The sequence below is a fragment of the Gymnodraco acuticeps genome, unplaced genomic scaffold, assembly GCF_902827175.1.
Source record: "Gymnodraco acuticeps unplaced genomic scaffold, fGymAcu1.1, whole genome shotgun sequence".
NCBI classification, from domain to species: Eukaryota; Metazoa; Chordata; class Actinopteri; order Perciformes; family Bathydraconidae; genus Gymnodraco; species Gymnodraco acuticeps.
In genome coordinates this window covers 206,798-226,889 of record NW_022991117.1, presented here as the reverse complement: position 1 = coordinate 226,889, position 20,092 = coordinate 206,798, and the positions used below count along the sequence as shown (strand labels likewise).

Here is a 20,092-nt window from a genome sequence, read left to right as displayed (position 1 = left end):
AGTGAAACGCTAGAGAATAAAAGTATGTTTTTGTATGCCGATCTGATAGGGAGGGGGATGCTGTTCCAGTCTTGGGGCTGCAATAGTTTGTAAAGTCCTGTGTTCTCTGTGTGTTACGTTCCCTCCTGGACACAAAGGGAAGTAACAAAATATAAAAATAACCGGGAGAGAGAGAAACAGAGAGAGGAAACTGATTTCTGAAGCCACAAGGTGAGGTTTTAATTCATCAAGAAGTAAAGAGGGCTCACCAGCCAATTTGCTAAGTAAACTAATGTCAAACTAAAACAACTGTCTTATTAAAGAAAGCGACAGCCATAAACAACACACTATTTAGCACAAAGACTACAGGGAGAGAACGCCACTGCTGCACAGGTGACCCACTGCCTTCCATGCAGCTCACTGGAGGAGGGGAGGGAGAGAGACTGCAGCCTTCCTCAGCCTTTTATGCAGCAGGCCTTGATTGCTGAATGCCTACACCTGAGGGAGTTGCAGAAAGAGAAACGCAATGCAATTTCTCCATAGGGTTTTGGAGAATAGCTGGAAATCAGGTCTGTGGTCGAAACACATTGAAGAGACGGATCACGTTTTGTTCAGCCGGATAATCTCCACATGTCTATCCTACTTTTATACTTTTCGAATCATAAATCTAGTCGCAAGAAGCTAAATGCTAACGTTATGCTATAAACGAATACAGCAGGGCTGCTTCAACGTCACGCCAACTTAAGATCCATATTCAAACACACAGATTCTAAATGGTACAAGTTGAAGTGTTTGTTTGAACAGTTTGCACAAGGCAGGCACTTGCTTTCAAGCAGAGCAGGGCAAACAAACTTAGAGGAGTGTTTACGTGTTCGGTGTAATGACGTACAACGGCCTGGACAACTTCTGTAGTCATATTCAGCCACATGTTAACAACCATCGTTTTTCAGACACGTCAACTCTTCAGAAATCACCAGCGGGGTCACTGCTGATTTAATGTCGTAGAACAAAACGTGATCTGTCTCTTCAATTTGTGTCAAACACAGACCTTATTTGGAGCTATTTTCCAAAATCCTATGGAGAAATTTCATTGCTTTTTATCGAAGGAACTGGACGTGGTAAAAATGCTAACTTACTTCCGGGTTTTAGGATGCGTCACTGCGGTTCTCTATGTCCAGGATCCTTGGAATTCTACCGAGGCCGGCGTACTTCGTTGCGGGAAATTTCGAGGCTGCACATGTGTATCCTCCGCGGTCTTAAAATCCCTACAATGCTTTGCGCACGAACCAATTTCCAAAATCTTTGGCTGAAAACACGCTCCATTTAAGGCGGGGCCTCGCATATGACGCACACCTGTTAGCCTGTTCCACCATTCTTCGTTTTCCGAGGCTAGGAAGGATTCTTGCCTCGCTTCTGAAGGACCTGTATGGGCATAGATATGTCTCATAATTATTTGTGTGAACATAAAAATAATTTGTGTGTAAATATGTGATTTGTAAATGTAAAACACCATCCACAAATGCATTTAAAAGATTTGCAAACTCACAAATACATTTGCAAGTGTAAAACGGATCTGCAAACACGCTAAATATGTTCACAAATAAAAAAAAGATCTGTGAATATCTCTTTAACATTTACACCTTTCGATCAGGCATTTGTGAATCCAATTTGTATTTGTGGACCAAAAATGCGCTTGCGGATCTCAAATCTCTGTTCACGGATCTCAAATCTCTGTTCGCGGATCGTCTTTTTACACACACGGAATTTTGAGACATATTTTCCGCCGGTCTCGGCTAAAATCTACTCGTGTCACTCGGTTATTTTTCGGAAACCACGTGATGGCCTGCTGATGGCGACATTTCCGCATGATTTCAAAGTAAGCATGATGGTTTGTTTAATGCTCTGTTTTTGTATTATAATGAACAGTGGAACGTTAGATGCATTCTTCATCACCATCATCATCATCATGTTATAGTGATACAGTTAGTTTGTGTTATTGGTTCAATATAGCATATATCGAGCACTTTCGTTGATGTTGAAGTGCAGGCTATAGCCTACGCCACTTTCGGGTCCCGAGGGAGCAGCTGGCAGCGAAGCAGCCCAGATAAAACTCTTTCTTCATTGTTTGTTGTGTATTCAGTCAAGCGGGTCGAAGTTACAAAGCACTTCACATCTTATTAATCGGCCTAATTTTACCTTACCAGTGCAGTAATAAAGTAATCTGTAGAAAAGCACCGTATTTAGGGCAGGGTTATGGTGATGAAGAATACATCCAACGTTCCGCTGTTCATTATAATACAAAAACAGAGCATTAAACAAACCATCATGCTTACTTTGAAATCATGCGGAAATGTCGCCATCAGCAGGCCATCACGTGGTTTCCGAAAATAACCGAGTGACACGAGTAGATTTTAGCCGAGACCGGCGGAAAATATGTCTCAAAATTCCGTGTGTGTAAAAAGACGATCCGCGAACAGAGATTTGAGATCCGTGAACAGAGATTTGAGATCCGCAAGCGCATTTTTGGTCCACAAATACAAAATGGATTCACAAATGCCTGATCGAAAGGTGTAAATGTTAAAGAGATAATCACAGATCTTTTTTTTATTTGTGAACATATTTAGCGTATTTGCAGATCCGTTTTACACTTGCAAACGTATTTGTGAGTTTGCAAATCTTTTAAATGCATTTGTGGATGTTGTTTTAAATTTACAAATCACATATTTACACACGAATTATTTTTATGTTCACACAAATAATTATGAGACATATCTATGCCCATAGACCTGACTCGGAAGACATGTCCTAGGAAGCGTCCTCGACATTGAGAGACACCCACTACGGCACGTAACAGTAACAGTGTGTTACTTATTTATGAGTTAAGAAGAAAAGCATGGCCACACAAAAAATAAAAAGTTGTTGAACTTCCTGTGTGACAGACAGCGGGCGAATGTGCCGTCTACATTCCTCGTGCTGCTTCCTGTGAAACATGTTATCTTTACCCACAAATATGAATTCCATCCAGACCAGAGACCACTGCTCTCTGGTTTTAAGCGGGTCAACTTGCCAGGAAACACCAGATGGCTTACAGTGTGTTGTTCGCAGGATATTTCTCATTTCTTGGCTAGACTGGGGGATTGGTTGCTTATATGAAACAACACGGATATATAGTTCTGACACAGTTGGTGTTGATTCATGACCCTTTTGGGTTTCTAAAAGACTGTCTTTGAAAATAAAGTATTGTAATTGATTAATTATCGGAAAGTTTCTATTTCTTCTTTCCATTTGATTTATTTTATGCTTACCTGTAGACATGTACAACATTTTGCATGTAACTTATCTGCCTCCACACTGACTGTTTAATTTGAACAAATATATTTTTAAGTGCTTCATCCCAACAGTCTTCATTGTCCCTGATACAGATCCATACCACACTACATATTCCCAGAAGATTCAGAAGATTTGTTAAGTTATATACCAGCTACTATAGGACGTTTGAGCAATCTCTTGGATGATACAAGTGTGAACACAAATTAAATAAAGTTCAATATAACAAAAAAAACCACCAACAAATAGTTTCAGTCAAGTAATCAATTGGCACAAATGACAACACAATACAAATCCAGAAGAGGAATTACACAGTAAAAAACAGAAGAAAGATTACGTTTTTAAATATAGAAGAGATTTAATGGGGGAGATATCGTTGTGTTTTATTATTATATTTACTCATGTAATCATTTACACTGTTTTAAGAAGTATTACCTCTGTAACAATGTAAATGTCTGATTTACTATTGGCATTACAAGTTAACAAGTGAATTACAGCTGCGTCTTTAAAAAAAATATCTATTCCAAACTATGATTAACTTATAATGCAAATAGTACATGTTTAGTAAGTACACTGGCTCAATTCTACTTGTTAATCTGCATATTAAAGTGCACCTATCATGCTATTTTTAGGCATATATTATGGGTCTCAGATGTATAAAAATATGATGTGTTTTTCTCAAAATACAAACAGACCATGCATTTTAGACATCCCTCATACCCCTCTATTCCAGCCCTGTTTAGAGAAACGCAGATTTTGGGTCCTTAGCTTGAAAAAAAAGAAAAAAAGGAGGCGGAGCTAATGCCTGATCAGAATTCTACGGGAGATAAAGTTAAATTCTGCTGTGATAATACACCATCCTGTTCTAAACCACATCAAGGATTATTTCTGAAACAGTATGGAGCTCAAATGCTTTTTCTCTTGCGGGTTTATCACAAGGTAAGTTCCTTTTTTTATTTCCTGCTTTTTAAACACATGATGAATTGGAAATGGGGGACCCTGATGTAAACAAGACGAAAGTCTTTCTCTGGTCTGCATCCCCTTAACAATTGTATGTTTTGAGCTGTACTGTACTGTACCCAATATACAAGCTGTTAATAAACTTTTCAATCAATCAATCAAACACATGTGCTCTCCAGTACAGGTTAGCTCTGAGTGTTAGCGAGGCTTGCTAATGTAAACAAAGACGCGATTACGTCCAAAACACGTCAGGCATTGTTTCTGATAGCAACTCTCTGTGGGACCCTCGGAAATTACCAAGCCCCCAGGAAGTGCGCCGGACTCTGATGAAAATATTCGTTGTGTCCAAACGGCGGTACTACAATTTCCGTATCAGACGTCACTGTGCCCAGAAATAATTTTCCTCATTGACTAACATGGGGAAAGAGACGTCTGTAAATCTGCGGATACTTTTTTAAAAACTAAATAAACTTCCCAGTATGAACTATTTTATAGCCCTTATTACAATCATTAGATCCTTAAAGTTGTAAAATGCACTAAAAGCCGAATCTAGATTTATTTTCTGTCTCCATTCATTCTACTGAGCCGAGAGTGAGCTCGGGTGGCAGGGTTTAAGGTGCTTCTGCTCTGACAGCCAGGCATGATGGGTAATCTGTGACGTTTCGCTCTCTCAAAAGTTGGGCCATTTTGTCCTCATGCGTCAATGAGCAGCTCCCCGCCTCCTACGCTGTATCCAGTTCTTATTATACATCCATGGAAATTACGTAATGTCGGCAGAAAATCTGTAACCGCTCGTTATAGCCCCGTTTTTTTGGGTACGGAGGAAAAGAAAGAGGGTTGAATTTTCTGACGCTGCGTGAGTTCCCCGACACACCGGGGACACATATTTATGTATAAAAGACATACAAAAGTGCATTTTGCATGATAGGTCCCCTTTAATAATAATATATACAATAGAGATACTCTGGATAAACATCTTTCACTGTTGATATGTATGTACTGTTCTGTTTTTTGTTGTTGTTTTTTTTACTGTTTATACATATATTTGCTGTTTATGTCTGTTTTTTTTTTTAATGTTTAATTAATGTGCAATACTTGTCTGCATGCTGCTGGGACCAAATAATTTCCGTAACTGGGATGAATAAAAATCGTATCTATTTATTTGGATGTTTTGTTTAACCCGGAAGTCTAAAATTCCGCAAGTCATTTATTATTATTCATTTTTTTATTATTATAATTAATGAATTGGCCAAATTGTATAAACACATACAAAATACACAAGATAAATAACTTAAGAGGTATTTAAAATTATTACATGTACTCGCTTTATCATTTAAACCGTTTTAAGAAGTATTTCCTTTTTTATTTATTAGTTTTATTTTGGTATTTTCATTAAACCGGAAGTCTCAAATTCCGCACGTCATTGTTTTATTTTTGAAAGTGCGTACCGGAAGTCGTGTTCGTCATTACGGCCGTTAGCTCGACAGTTGGTGACTTGACTTGAAGGAGGACCAACGGGCGGCATTTTTACAGTAAACGGTAGCCTAACCGGCGAAATGTCAACTTTAAATGACGACTGAAAACGTGTCGTCTTTTACTTTGTGAGAGTTTAGATTTGATTTAGTTTGTGTCGATAATGCAGGACGGAAAAACCTGATGAAGTTCACCAGAGATATCTGCCGACTGCTGGGCTTAGGAGGCGGTGAGTAACACAGAGAGACAGCCGATCAACTGGTGCTTTTTCTGGGGGAGAGGAGGTGGAGACACAGGGTCATCTGGAGGTGGGAGGAGAAGTACTCAAATCTTGAACTGAGGTAAAAGTAAAAGTACCAGAGTGTAGGAATACTCTTTCACTAAAAGTCCTGCATTCAAAATGTTTCTCAAGTAAACTAACAAAAGTATTGGCATCAAAATATACTTAAAATACCAAAAGTAAAAGTAGTCATTGGGAAGATTGGTCCATTTCAGAATAATATATATGATATGTTTTTATAATTATTGATGCATTAAAGTGTTTATGAAAGCTGGTAACTATTGTTGTAAAGTTACTAAGTACATTTACTCAATTAATGTCCTTAAGTACAGATTTGAGGTACTTGTACTTTACTTGAGAATTTCATTTTATGCTACTTCTACTCCACTACAGTTCAGAGGTACATGGTGTACTTTTACTCCACTACATGTATTTAATACCTTTAGTTACTTTACAGATGTGGATGAATGATGTGAAATCTAATCAAGTGTTAAATCAGACTTTAGTTCCACCTGGAGTAAATCCACCAGCTACCCTGCAGTATACAAAGTCATTCAAACTAGCTGCACCTTCACCAGCTTTGATGAACACATTAAAGAATACATTATTATAATTAAAACATATGTATAATATATATAGACACACAGTAATTCACAATAAAAAGCTTATTCTATTTGTGTAAGAGCTAGCTTTAGCTGGGAGTTAAATAAAGCAGTGTCAAGAGATTTTTAGAACTGTTAAAAGAACGTTTTGCAAAAGTAACACAATCAAACTTGTATATGTAACTCATTTTGCAGCTATGTAACCATGTCTGGTGACTTCAAAACTTGTGATTCTTTCCCATTGTTACCTTACATCCCATGTGTGACATGACACTTGTCATTGGCGTTGTCCCCAAGCAACCTCTCCTTCACGCTTAACATCAGCCCAGTATTGCTCTAATCCTCACATGCCATATCTTCACTTCTAATCTACAACCTGGCGTTAAATAGTTTTTGTTGATGTTTAGATTCAGCAGGCAGCAAGCCATAAACCCATCAAAAAAAACATTTGACTGGGAAATAAGTTATCCCTACCCCACAAGAATGCACAGGAACTGGTTTGACCACAGTTGCAGCTCTCATAAAGACACATCTGATATAATTCATTCATGTTTAAAAGGTTGAATTAAAGCATTGTTGGAATCTCAGACACATCAAAAGTCAATATTACATAAACCATGTTTATTTACTGACACTTACTACATCCAGACAGCTGTACAACTAACTATTTAGTGTAACAAAAGCACTGTAAAGTTGAATATTACACTGAGAATTAGGAAAGACATTTTGGATATGATTCTTGGCTGAAACAAAACTGAATGCTTCTCTTTAATAGATCCTATCCTTGACATTTTAATCACAATCTTTGGTTACAGAGAACAGGACCTTGACATTGTCCATGTCCATGATAATGCTCGTTATACATACTTTATCATGCTGACTAGGGCTGCACGATATTGAAAAAAACTGACATTGCGGTTTTTTGTTCCCCTGCGATATATATTGCGTTTTTTTAACCTGTTAAGCCCCAAGGTCCCTGTGGGTACTTTACTTTTTTTTTCACGACACTGTGTCCCAGGGGATCTTAATATTTAAGAACCTATTAATGTGTTATACCAGATTAACGGAAATAATCTCAGCTAACTGACGATACAAACAATTTTTACCAAAAACAAAACACAAGTCTCATAAGAAGCATCGCAATGACCCCTGAGCGAAAAATGCTAACGGTCTTTGGCACAGAACTCAAGATAAAAGTACCCTTATTACTTATCGTAGCTGCACATACAAGATATCCGATTAAAGCTGAGGTTCCACAGATTATTTAGGTATATAGTATCATCACTGAGTGATCCGGACTCGCGAAAGGGGAAGCAAACACAGACATCACAACACGTACCTTTTACGGAGCTTCTAGGAAGATCGTCTCACCGTAGCTGTCAATCTGATCAAAAGACGTGTTCAATGGCATTAAAACGAGAAAAAACACGGCTGAATCGTTTAATCCATAGGTTTTTAAACGTCTCTGTATAAAGAAATTATTTCATTTATAATCCATAATTCCATTTTTATGTAAAAATCGCAGAGCAAAGTTAGCTGCTAATGGTAGCCACCAGAGTGGCTGCTGCTTCCGGTCTCTTCCTGCCATCTATTTCTTCCAGACATGAATTAAGTTCATCTCCAGTCAGTGTGAGTTTCCTACCGTCTTCATCATACTGTTGTCCTTGGACTCTCTCTCTCGAACTCCATGCTCCTACCTCTGCTTTCACTTCATCTCCTCAAGTCGGAACTTGTTTATTTTTAAGAGGACAAACTTTTGGCAGCACTTCTCTCTGTGTTCCTCATAACTTTACAAAGGCTTGATAGTTATTAAAAAACCCACTAAGTTAAGAAAGATGTGTTGCTTTACCTCATTCATTGCTCAACCGACTCTAATCAAAGTGTACTTGTTCTACTTGTCTTCCTCTTTCCAGAGTATCAAACTATATCTCTCTCCTTTCACAAAACAACAGCACAGTTACACGTGCCAAAGGCTTTATATTAAACATACTGTTGACATCCTAGAAAATAGCTATTAGGTAGACCATGAGTTGAACACTACATCACATTGCATTTAGCTGACACTTATAATCCAAAGCGACTCCACAATAAGTGCAATAAACAATAACGATACAAACTCAGAACCACAAGGAAGCTGGAAATATACTTTAAGTAAGCCAAACCATTGTAAGTGCTTGCTCAAATGGCAAACTCTTTAAGTGCTTTATTTAGTTATTATTATTTAATGGCCATTGTAATGTTGAAACAGGTGTGTTTTCTGTTTGCGATGAAAGATATGCAGACTGTGCTGCCATGACATTGAGAGGGTGTTAATGCGGTGCTGACTGAACTCGTCTTTACTAACTCAACTAACTTCCTGAAATTGTGTAAAGTGAATCAGAAACAAGCGAGTAAATGTAGCCTTCAGTGGAAGTGTACTTTTGAATGTGACCTCACCACAGTGGTGTTTCTGTATTGTGTCAGCAAACAAGAATGTGGATGAGTCAGAGGGAAGAGGACTTTACTTTGGGCTGCATACTTTCACAAGTGTGTTTTTATTTGGTATTGTTCATGTATTTGACTTTGTCTTTGAGTGTGCCTGTGTGTGTGTGTGTGTGTGTGTGTACAGTATGTGTGTGTGAGATCTGTTTGGTGAAAGGAGGGGCAGACGATTCAGTGTTCGCCGCAGACACTCATTAGCTGTGTGTTTCCTGTTCCTTGGAATTATTTTCCTAATGAAAAAGAGACTCAGAGGCCACCACAATGGTAATGCTGTTTTCATAGTTTCTATTAATGGAAATCTAATTATGTTTTGTCTTGTAAATGAGATCAGATCACTGACAACACAAGACACCATTATAAAGGGAAGTAAACAGTCTTTCAGATGGTGTAAGATATGATGCAAAACCTTTACAAATAACGAGAAACAATCGGCCAGACACACACTTCCAAACGTTTTGACACATTTATTTAAAGGCAAACTGTTAAGTTTATTGTGACACATAGAAACTTATTTTCTCATAAGATATCACTGAAAATATATCATAGAAAATACCCTAAAATATCCTAATACTATTAGGGACGTATCGCAGAAAAGTCGCAGAAAAAATCTATTTAGAAATTGTTAAATAAAATAACCACACAGAAGTAAATTCATATGTACGGAAGAGGATTAGGGCCACATAAAAAAACATTTTGTGATGATTTGAAAAAAAACATTTTTTTTTTGTTCTGAGAAAAAAGTCAGAATTCTGACTTTAATCTCAGAATTCTGACTTTAATCTCAGAATTCTGACTTTTTTCTCAGAACAAAAAAAAACCATTTTATTTGGGAGAAAAAAGTCAGAAATACCGGTAACTGTCGAACCAGCTTCACTGCGATTTACACATTGCAGATGGTTGTAAAATGACTTATTATGGTTTCCTCTTGGACCCCTCTGGCGCGCAGAAATTCACTCACGTCCTCCATTGTTGCCTACTGCAATGTGTAAATCGCAGTGAAGCTGGTTCTACAGTTACCGGTATTTCGGACTTTTTTCTCCCAAATAAAATGTTTTTTTTTTGTTCTGAGAAAAAAGTCAGAATTCTGAGATTAAAGTCAGAATTCTGAGATTAAAGTCAGAATTCTGAGATTAAAGTCAGAATTCTGAGATTAAAGTCAGAATTCTGAGATTAAAGTCAGAACAAAAAATAATAATATTTTTTTCAAATCCTCACAAAAAAAATGTTTTATGTGGCCCTAATCCTCTTCCGTACATATGGCTAGTGCTACACAAAAAAACAATTTTAACACAACAATCAAATATCCAATATTCTCCTAATGCAGTCAGCATTGCCAATAATTGTGTACTTTAATACTCCAAGGGATATGATAGTAACCAAAACAGAATGCAATGTCTTTGATAGCTGAACAAATGTATATCTTGTTTCAGTACATTTTTACTTGTCCAAATAATTTCTATGTTTTCCTATTTACTACCCTATGTTTTATTGATGCAAGCCACTATTGTATTTTATCGCAGCATCCAAAAATATTTTTGCAAAACAGCCTTCGTGGGTCATTAAAATGATTTCTTAGTTTGAGCAGAAATCTGTGTATGAACCCTGAATAGTAGTGGCTATTGTTAAGGCCAATATCTTGGAACCAAATTGATCACAAGATGAGATGTGGTGGCTTAACATCCCGGCTAAATACGCTCTATGGAAATCCCTTCAGGATACTTCAGAGACAAACATTTATGATTCTAATTTGTAAAAGCTTAGTAAGAAGCTTTTATGTTTTCTGAAATGGTACCATAAATCAACATTTCTGTAATCTTTTTTTCTTACATTAAACCCCTTCTGTGAGGATCTGCAGTACTTCCTCCTTCTTTTTTCCCTGTCTGTGTTAGTTTGTTTGTCTGTTTGGCTATGTGTCTGTCTCCCTGGCTGGGCGTGGCTACCTACATTCCGATTCCCGCCAACTCACCTCCTCAGCTGCTGCTCATCTCACTGATTGCCACTACTCACCTGCACCTGCTTAAAACCCTGGTTCCCATCTTCAGACTTCGCCAGTTCTTCGTTTATTCTTCAGTGATCCACATACTCCAGCCGCTCTGGCTGCCACGTCCAGCCTCCCCTCCTGATCAGCCCAGCTCCACGTCTTCCCTCTACGTGTGCTTCGTCAACTCCTTGTCAGTGTCGTGGACAAAATAAAGCCTTTTTGACACTTCACCACAGTCTCAGTTGTAGTGCTTGCATAGCGGGTTCTCATCTCCAGTCACTTCTCGGGAAACCGAACACCTTCCAACTGTTCACAGGGCTAATTCCTGTACTCGACTGTGAGACAGACGGTCAGTGTTGTGTTTTATTAATAACTGTTTTGAGAAAAACTGCAAAAGAGAACCAGTTGGAATAAAGTAGAACGTGTGGGAGAACAGCCATTATTTCAATCATAACTCTTATTGAGTATTTCTTAGGGGTGTAACGGTACACGTACCCGTACCGAAATTATTCGGTACGGGCCCTTCGGTTCGGTACAGGTGTGTACCGAAGTGTACCGAACGAATATAACGTTAAACGTAAAAAATTGAGAACGTGAACAACTTTTTGGAAGTAATCTCAGGTGCTGCGTCGCAGCATTCAGAGTAATTTGCTCACATTGGGTTCAACGCGTCATAGAGCGAGCAAGTCATTTAATTGGATGAGAGGCATACTATGAGAGCTGGTCAGAGGGATGCGTTCAAATGTAGTCAGTAATTTGAGGAACTGTCGAAAATTAATGGCGAACGCAGATAAAGTTGAGCTCGAAAATCCTCCAGCATCATTGAAGTCTCCGGTTTGAGAACATTTTGGTTTCGCAGTTACGTACAAGGATGAAGGACAAAGACAGGTGGGACCGAACCAAAGCTGTTTGTCGGCATTGTTCAACTAAAATTGGTTACGCGGCTGGCAATACATCAAGCTAGCACACTCATTGAAAAGGCATCACCCGAACGTGAATATCACCGGTACCAAAAGAAAACAGACTGAAGTGCAAAACCCAACTCCACTAGCATGTAAGCCTCCACCACTCGCAGAGAGTTCAGACCGAGCCAAAGCTATTACAAAACACCAAATATCCTTATGTTGCCATGTTAGCAAAGCGCTACCTGGCTGTGCTACCTCTGTCCCTAGCGAGGGTTTTCTCCACAGCAGGAGACATTGTTAGTGCCAGCAGATCTGCCCTTTCAGTGTGGACAAGTTCATCTTTCTTTAAAAAAACATGAAAATACAATGACAAGCAAGTCCTAATGTCAAACTGGCTGCTTAGGAACTAGTACAGTACAGTTCAAATACAGATTATTTCAGTTCATCGAAAAGCTGCACCTTAATGTTTATTTTATTTTATATTTTTTTTAGTGAAGATTCACAGTTTAATAAAAAATAAAAAACCCAAAACTAATAGTTTATGTTTTGTGAGTACTAGTAGCCTACAGTAAAGTTCAAATACAGATTATTTCAGTTAATCGAAATGCTGCACCTTAATGTTTATTTTATTATATTTTGTATTTATTTGAGTGAATACATTATTCACAGTTTAATAATAATAAAAAAAATATATATATATGTTTTATTTTGTGAAAAAAAATTCTGCTGTACCGAAAACGTACCGAACCGAACCGTGACCAAAAAACCGAGGTACGTACCGAACCGAAATGTTTGTGAACCGTTACACCCCTAGTATTTCTTCTTGCGTAAACAGAAAGACACTGATGTTGACAGAAGAAAGATTTATGTGTGTGTGTTGATACGGGTGTGTGTGTGTGTGTTGATACGGGTGTGTGTGTGTGTGTGTGTTGATATGGGTGTGTGTGTGTTTAAAAGAGGGGAAAGAACGGTCAAGGCCACCCTGCCTAGATGCCTTGAGAACAAGATTATAGCACAGGTGGTTTTCATATCAAGCAGCGTACTTGATTAACTTCAACATTTTGCAGTTAAAACTAATCCATTCCTTTGTCTGTAACGTCGGATACAATTTGGTTGATTTGTTTGAAACTCACGGTATGGCAGAACTAAAAATAAACTGCTGTTTTTTGTATGAGCTCATATGCAAATATCTTTGTGCTGCATAGGGAAACTAGAGTTTTTTGTTTCTTTCATAGTTGAAAGTTTCCATAGTGTTTCATCTGCTGATAAAATATGATGAACCTAAACTGAATGAAAACCAGTAAGACATCAAGTGCATGTTCATCAGAGACGTTTCTTTCAACCAGCCATCATCTGACAGCAAAGCTACTCTAAATCTGGCAACCAATTACAGACTTAATGTTTCTGATTTGTTCCCTGGTGTATTCTGTTAATGGTTGTGGGCCGATCTCCCATTATGAAAACATTATGAGTTGTAATAGTCAGCAGGGATACTTGCGGGGACGGACTGACCATCGGGATGTTCGGGACGATCCCGATGGGCCGTTACTGAAGTGGGCCTAGGGATGCATATCGTTGACTTTTTTACGATACCGATACCGATACCACTGAACGATACCGTGATACTTTGAAAATGTATCATCCCACAATTACTCCCATGAAGCGCTTTACGATATAGTTAACATGTCAAATGAATATTCAATTCGATTGTGGGACTTCTTGGACCTTTTAGTTCTGAACAAACAATGAAAAATACATTAAAAATATGAAGAAAACCGATGATGGAATATATTTTATAACACCCGCCATCAGGTGTGCCGCGTGAATAGCACATCTTGTCAATGCAAACAGACCGTTATAATTCATGTTAAACCTGAGATTCGACTAGAGAACAAATAAATAATAGAATAAAGGTCATGAGATCTCGGCATTGCACAAACAAACAAATCTCATCTTTAAAATCAACATTTGCCTTCACTGGTGAGAGAAAACAAATCCCATCACAGTTCATTTGTGGGACTTTTACCTTTCTAGTATTGAACAAACAAAAATACATAAAATATGAGAAACGATTATGCAATCTAATTTATAACACCCGCCATCACGGGCCACGAACAATTTTTTTTTTTTTTTTTTTGAAAGTATCGAAACCGGATCTGATTTCGGTACGGTATACCGTAGCCACCAGTAACCGGTATTTCGGTAATACCGGATACCGGTATGCATCCCTAGTGGGCCGGTCGGACAATTCACTAGCACCCATGATTTTTAGTCCCAGTCCGCCCCTGGATACTTGGGGATTATTTTTGGCTGTGAGGGTTTAAGTGGAGAGTTTTTGAAAGAGATACAGTTGCAGTGAGACTTAATAAGTAATGTGTAAAATTTAGAAGGATGTCGTCTGTATGCAAATGTTGGTTTTCTGTAGGGGGTGCAACCTGATTTAAAAAGGTTTTACTTGACCAGCAAAGTATACTTTAAGACGTTCATCCAACAGGGGCTCTCAGATATTTAAATTGAGTTGTTTACACCCTGATGTTACATGAGCTACTATTACAGTATGGCCAGACGACAGAGGATACATTAGTTTTGACGTTCTAATAACAGAATTAATCAAATCAAGTTTTATTTATATAACACATTTTTAAAATGATTTTTAGTCGAGCCAAAGTGCTGTACATACAATAAAATACTTTACAATAAAGACACTTTACAACAAATACAACAGCACAGTTTGTACAGAATATCAGTATGAGAAAACGACACCCTCTGTCCTTAGACCCTCACATCGTACAAGGAAAAACTTCCAGAGAAAACCCACAGTTTAAAGGGAACATGGGAGAAACCTCAGGGAGAGCAACAGAGGAGGGATCCTTCTCCCAGGACGGACAGACGTGCAATAGATGCCGTGTGAATGGTTATAATTTTCACACACAAGTGAAAGGTTTAAGATGACTGAGGTGTCAAACACACACACACTTAACTCACACAGTCGGTGCATGTTGATGTTCTCTGCAGAATCACTCTAGCTTTTTAATTCTCATGAATAATGCTAAGGAAAGTTTGAAAGCACTTCACAGTAACCTCTCCCACTCACGGTTCCATGGAAGAGAACTTGTAATTGAGATCCTGGTATTGTTTCCCGGGAAGATACATGTTGAAATCTGTGACTTTTTTTGTTGCATTTCTACTGGTGTTTGCACAATGACAAATATTATATCCAAACAAAGACTTCATTCATGTAGCTAAAGTCCGACCTTGATATGCCATCATTTCAGAAAAAATAACTGCAGTTTCTTCCAATCTTTACTCAAGCTAACATGTCAGTCTGCTGTTATATAATAACTTAATTTAAGACTAGGTGTATGGGAAGGACTGAGTATTAAAACGTGTAAATGAAACTATTTTGGGTGAAGCTTAGAGTGTAAAGATAGTGATAAGATTAAAACCTCCAACAATAAACCTGCTTCTCAAATCACACATTTCTATTGCCCTCAAATCTGAACTTTCAAAATGGTCATCGATGTCTTCAAATTGTGTATTTTAAGTAGACCTCCAAATGAGTATACATTTATTGTTTTATTGCAACATAATGCATCCACATCAGACTATTTCAATTAAAACGGTTTTATGATTGTCTGCAGCTCTGCGTTCAACATTTAACTTCATTTATGGCCTGAAATCCTAATAATTCTGGGAAAAGACTGATAAAAAATCAGGAGAAAAACCTTCAAACCTTCACAGGTGTTTTTTCCACGTGATAACACCTCTGTAGACCGTGTGAATGTGTGCAGATTGTTTGACACCCCCCTCACTTCCCTCAGTGTTTTTGTTGCACCTGTTGAAGAATATTCACCGTCACAATTTAAATCGCCATGCTCAAGATCTCCATACACAATAGCAAGTATTCTATAGGCTTCTGTTAGTATTTTTAAGTTGTGTGGATGGGAAACTTGTCTCAGTCTCAAACCTATAATTTGACATTGGCTATATGTGTTTATCCAAAACAAGCATATTCCTCGGTCTGTAGTTATTCCTGCTTTTCATCTGCCTTCAGTCTTTCTGTGGCTCAGGTTGTGTTGTGGCTCTTAATGCCAAACATATTTAGTTTCTGTTCATTCCAGAAGTTTCTGAAAGGAAGAGGAACTATTCTTGGACAGAGTTTTCTCCGCCTGTCGTCATCTTGTGTTTGAGAGAGAAGAATATTGTCTGGAGACTGAACAGCATTCTCTCTCCAAGGACTCTTGATCTGTTATTGATTGAAAACATACGACCTCTGTATTATTTGAGAAAAACCAATGCAACATGTTCTGATGAATGGATTTACACATGTTGCATTCGACATGTGGTGGTTATTCAAAAATATTCCCATATATGGACGTGTACACAGGAGTTTTCATGGGAATTCTTGAATGTGTATATTAAGAGTTTTGAAGGAACTCTTTTTTGCCTCAACATGTAGAACTAAGGGGAAGGGGATCAAACTATCACCTTCTGAGAGAGAGTTTGTAATGCAAATCAAGATTGGTAGTGATTTTCTGATTACTGAAAGTAGACTTACGAATAGACAGTAGGCTTTTTTTTTCATGTGGAAGAAGGTCCTATGGCCAAAATGTCATCTGAGAAATAAAAGTGAATAGTTAAACACTTTTGTCATTTAAAGAAATGCTCATTAAAACAAGTTGCAAACCTCTATGCTACATCCTACCAGGGGAACGTTTGACTTGTGCAAATAAGGGATCATTCTAGCTTGAGTTTTTTTAGCATGTTGACCTAATTGATAAAAGTAGCGGCCAGATCCAAACTTAGCCAAGACCCCTGAACAGATAAGACCACTTGAGACTGTCAAAAACCTTCTCAGCATCGAGAGTAACAACCCTGCCCGCCAAGTGGATGATATTAAAGAGCCGGCACAGATTACTGGCAGAGGATTGTTTCAAATTGAGGCTCGTCTGTTGTCTTTTTATCAGTTTGGAAAGGGTTTGGCTTAGTTGTCAGAGCTTGAGAGATCAACTAATAGTCTGAATCCAGAAATGGGCCGAAAAGGAAAACCAATGTATCGGGACTGCTTTCCTTTTAGGAACCAAAGTCATTACAGCCAGAGGGAATAGGAGGCTTTGAGTTTTAAATGCGAGACTAATAACGTACAAAAGAAGAGGAATCAACAGCTGATCATAAAACTCTTACTCTAATTGAATTTTATAGATACTATCTCTTTACGTTAGTGAGCCGGATCATTTGGCTCGGCTCTCTTATGGCGCGTTTCCACTGCAGCGGGTAGCTCGCTTTAAGCGTGCCGAGCCGTGCGGGGCCCGTTTTTGGTTGCGTTTCCACTTGGCCTAGTACCGGCTAGCGGGTCCTAATTCACAGTTTTTCTGGCCCCATAAAATCGTGGTTCTAGGGCCAGGAACAGGCTGAGTATGCTAAACTAGAGAGAGAATCGCTGGCAAGGGGGCTACAACTACAACTACAACAAGATGAACATATTTGACCGTGATTTAATTGTAATACACGTTTCAAAATGATGCCGAAGTAACAACATACTGATACCGGTTAGTAAAAACCATGAATTAATGCTTTGACAAGTCTGCAGACAGACGGCAGGCGAAAAACCCTTTTAAAATGCGTGTTTTCTAAATGGAGCTCTTCATGTTACCACAGTTTACCACAGAGCCAGTTTCGCCGCGGCGATGCTCTGGCGCTCGCAGTTCACTCGCGTGCTCCACTAGCACCCCCCCCCCCCCCCCCCACGCTCATCGTGTCCAAATCGCGCACGTTCCATTTTGTCCTGTGGCAGGCACCGCCGATGTCGGGGAAACGATCTTCAATACTCCGAAAAGAATCCCACCAGACTCCTTTGCCCCTCCAACAGAGGGATGTCCTTGTCCTTTTTCCTTTTCGTCATTTCAAGCGATAAAAACTCTCGATCTTCTCTCGAATTCTAAAAAAAAATGTGGACGTCCTCGGCTCGAGTTCAGGGCGTTCCGAGCTGAATAAGGGCGTCAAATGACGGCAAGACGCCCCCCTGGCGGAAACGCTGGTAAACTATCTCTGTGGTTAGACAGATTATAAGGAAGTTATGGCCTTTTCAGTTCCTTTTGGAGCAAATTGGAGATAGAGGCTCTTTTGTTCTTCCTGGTAAAGTTTGGGAAACTCAGTACCTGACAAGATTGTGTCCATCATGGAAATGTACATCTTAATAATATCTGATACAATGTGCTTCATTTTAAATGTGGGTATTGTTCTCAAACGTTCCTGTCTTTATTGTCCTGGAAAGAACTTTGGGATCTATTTCTTTTTCCTAAGTCTTTGGGATGTTTTCTTACAGTCCATTGGGCCCATAACATGTTATGTTTTCATCAACCTCGGAATGACATGGTCAATCTTTATATTATTGGATGTCAGATCTGAAGAATTTCTGATACTATCTCCTCCTAAGTGTAAGTGGCATTTTAGTAAAACAAATGTAAGTAAAAAAGCCACTGTCCTTCCAAACAAATGTGGAGATCGTGCAATCGTGGTGGGCAGTTTACACATATAAAGGATCAATATAAACATCCTCTATTAAAAAATCTACAGAAAGTGTTAGTGGTTTATTCCAACAATAACCGAAAGGGCTTGGGGTCAAAAAACGTTACCACTTCCACCCATTCTTCTTTAATGTGTTCATCTGGACTGTCTGTAGTAAACCATAATAGATTGATTGTATATTCTAGCTGTATTCACTGTTATTAGAAACTGACACTGGAGCTGGACATATTACAGGTGAAGAATATACTTGTCAGCGCTTTAAATTGGGCCAACTATGTAATGACGACAGGTGTAAATGCATCGCAATGCAAACTACTTTCTGTGGTTGCCTCAAACCTTAATGGACCAATATATACATTAATTCTCCTGTGACACTTTAATTTTACAAAAATATCTTATGTCTATTTATTTTCTCGTTGATATTCATCAGTCTAAGCTTTTTGTTAATCCTGCCTGCAGCCTCTGAAGTCGTCCTCCTGCTTGTTCACTGAGGACTGATGTAAATAGACGGCGGCGTCTGAAATACTACTATTATTATAATAACACGAAAGTAAAGACTCCCGGCACAGCTGTTGTTTGTCTTTCTGCTGCTGGGAGTTCATGGTCACTGATCTGTTTCTGCAGAGAGAGTATCATCAGCGGAGTGAACATTTACCACCATTCAATTTGTGCTAATGGATCTGGGTTTCACCAAAGGCTGGTCTGTAAATGTTTATTTTTAGACTGAATCTCTTTTGGATAACTTGGTTCAGTTGATATTTGAATACGAGGGTGAAATATTTGTAGAGGGCCTCTGCGTACCTGAGCGCTATTTCTGTCCAGGCGCCCGCGGATATTTTTGGCATGGAGACCTCTTAGTTTACTATAAAGGGAGGGAGGAGGTTTCCCTCTAACTCTTACGCCTGCTGGTGCTTTAGTTAACAGGCAACATAAAATAGTTTGGTCTGACTTATGAGTCTATTTTGATATTCGATGATGTATGACTTTTTTTACTTTTCAAACTTGCCATTATAGTTTGCTTATAGAATTTAACTTGGAATGAGTAATCACTGAACAATGACTATATCTTTCAATATATTCCTTATCGACTGACCTCAGATTTAAGTGAAATTACAGCATTAAAACAGCTACAGCTCATATTTGCTGCAGATTAGCTGAATAAACGTGTTATCTTAAAGTACTCGTACCTATTATTACCCTGACTTTATCTATGATAAATTATGAACCATCTGGATGATATTTGTTTAAAAGTCAGTATTTGTTTGCATGATTTGAATAAGCAGGCTTTTATTTAAGTTAACTTGTTTCACTACAGCTGCACAACAATCTGAACATTTGCATTCTTTAAAAATACGAGGGGGAAACGAGCACACTGAGATGAAGTTCACACTCTCCCTCTCTGTGAGCATCGTCCAATCACAAGCTGCCACAAGTTCACCTGTGTAGCTTTGCATAGGAAATGTAATACTCAATACACACACGCACACCAACGCATTTCGAATAAAAACAAGGTGTATCTTTCCATTTTATACCATGTGTTTCATCCCATGCAGCAAATCACAATTATAAAGCGTGT

General features: G+C 38.5%; 1 protein-coding gene across 3 annotated transcripts in view; it reads left to right on the top strand.

Annotated features, from left to right (window-relative positions):
* Positions 1-5,741: 5,741 nt before the first annotated feature.
* LOC117560215 (stress-induced-phosphoprotein 1-like) overlaps positions 5,742-20,092 on the top strand; it is a 31,822-nt gene continuing 17,471 nt past the window's right edge. For all 3 annotated transcript variants that reach the window (XR_004571130.1, XM_034237057.1, XM_034237056.1), the window contains exon 1: positions 5,742-5,968. Coding sequence is in view for 2 of the 3 variants with exons in the window: in XM_034237057.1 (XP_034092948.1) it covers positions 5,923-5,968 (46 nt within the window). In the remaining variant the exon portion in view is untranslated. The remainder of the gene's footprint in view (positions 5,969-20,092) is intronic.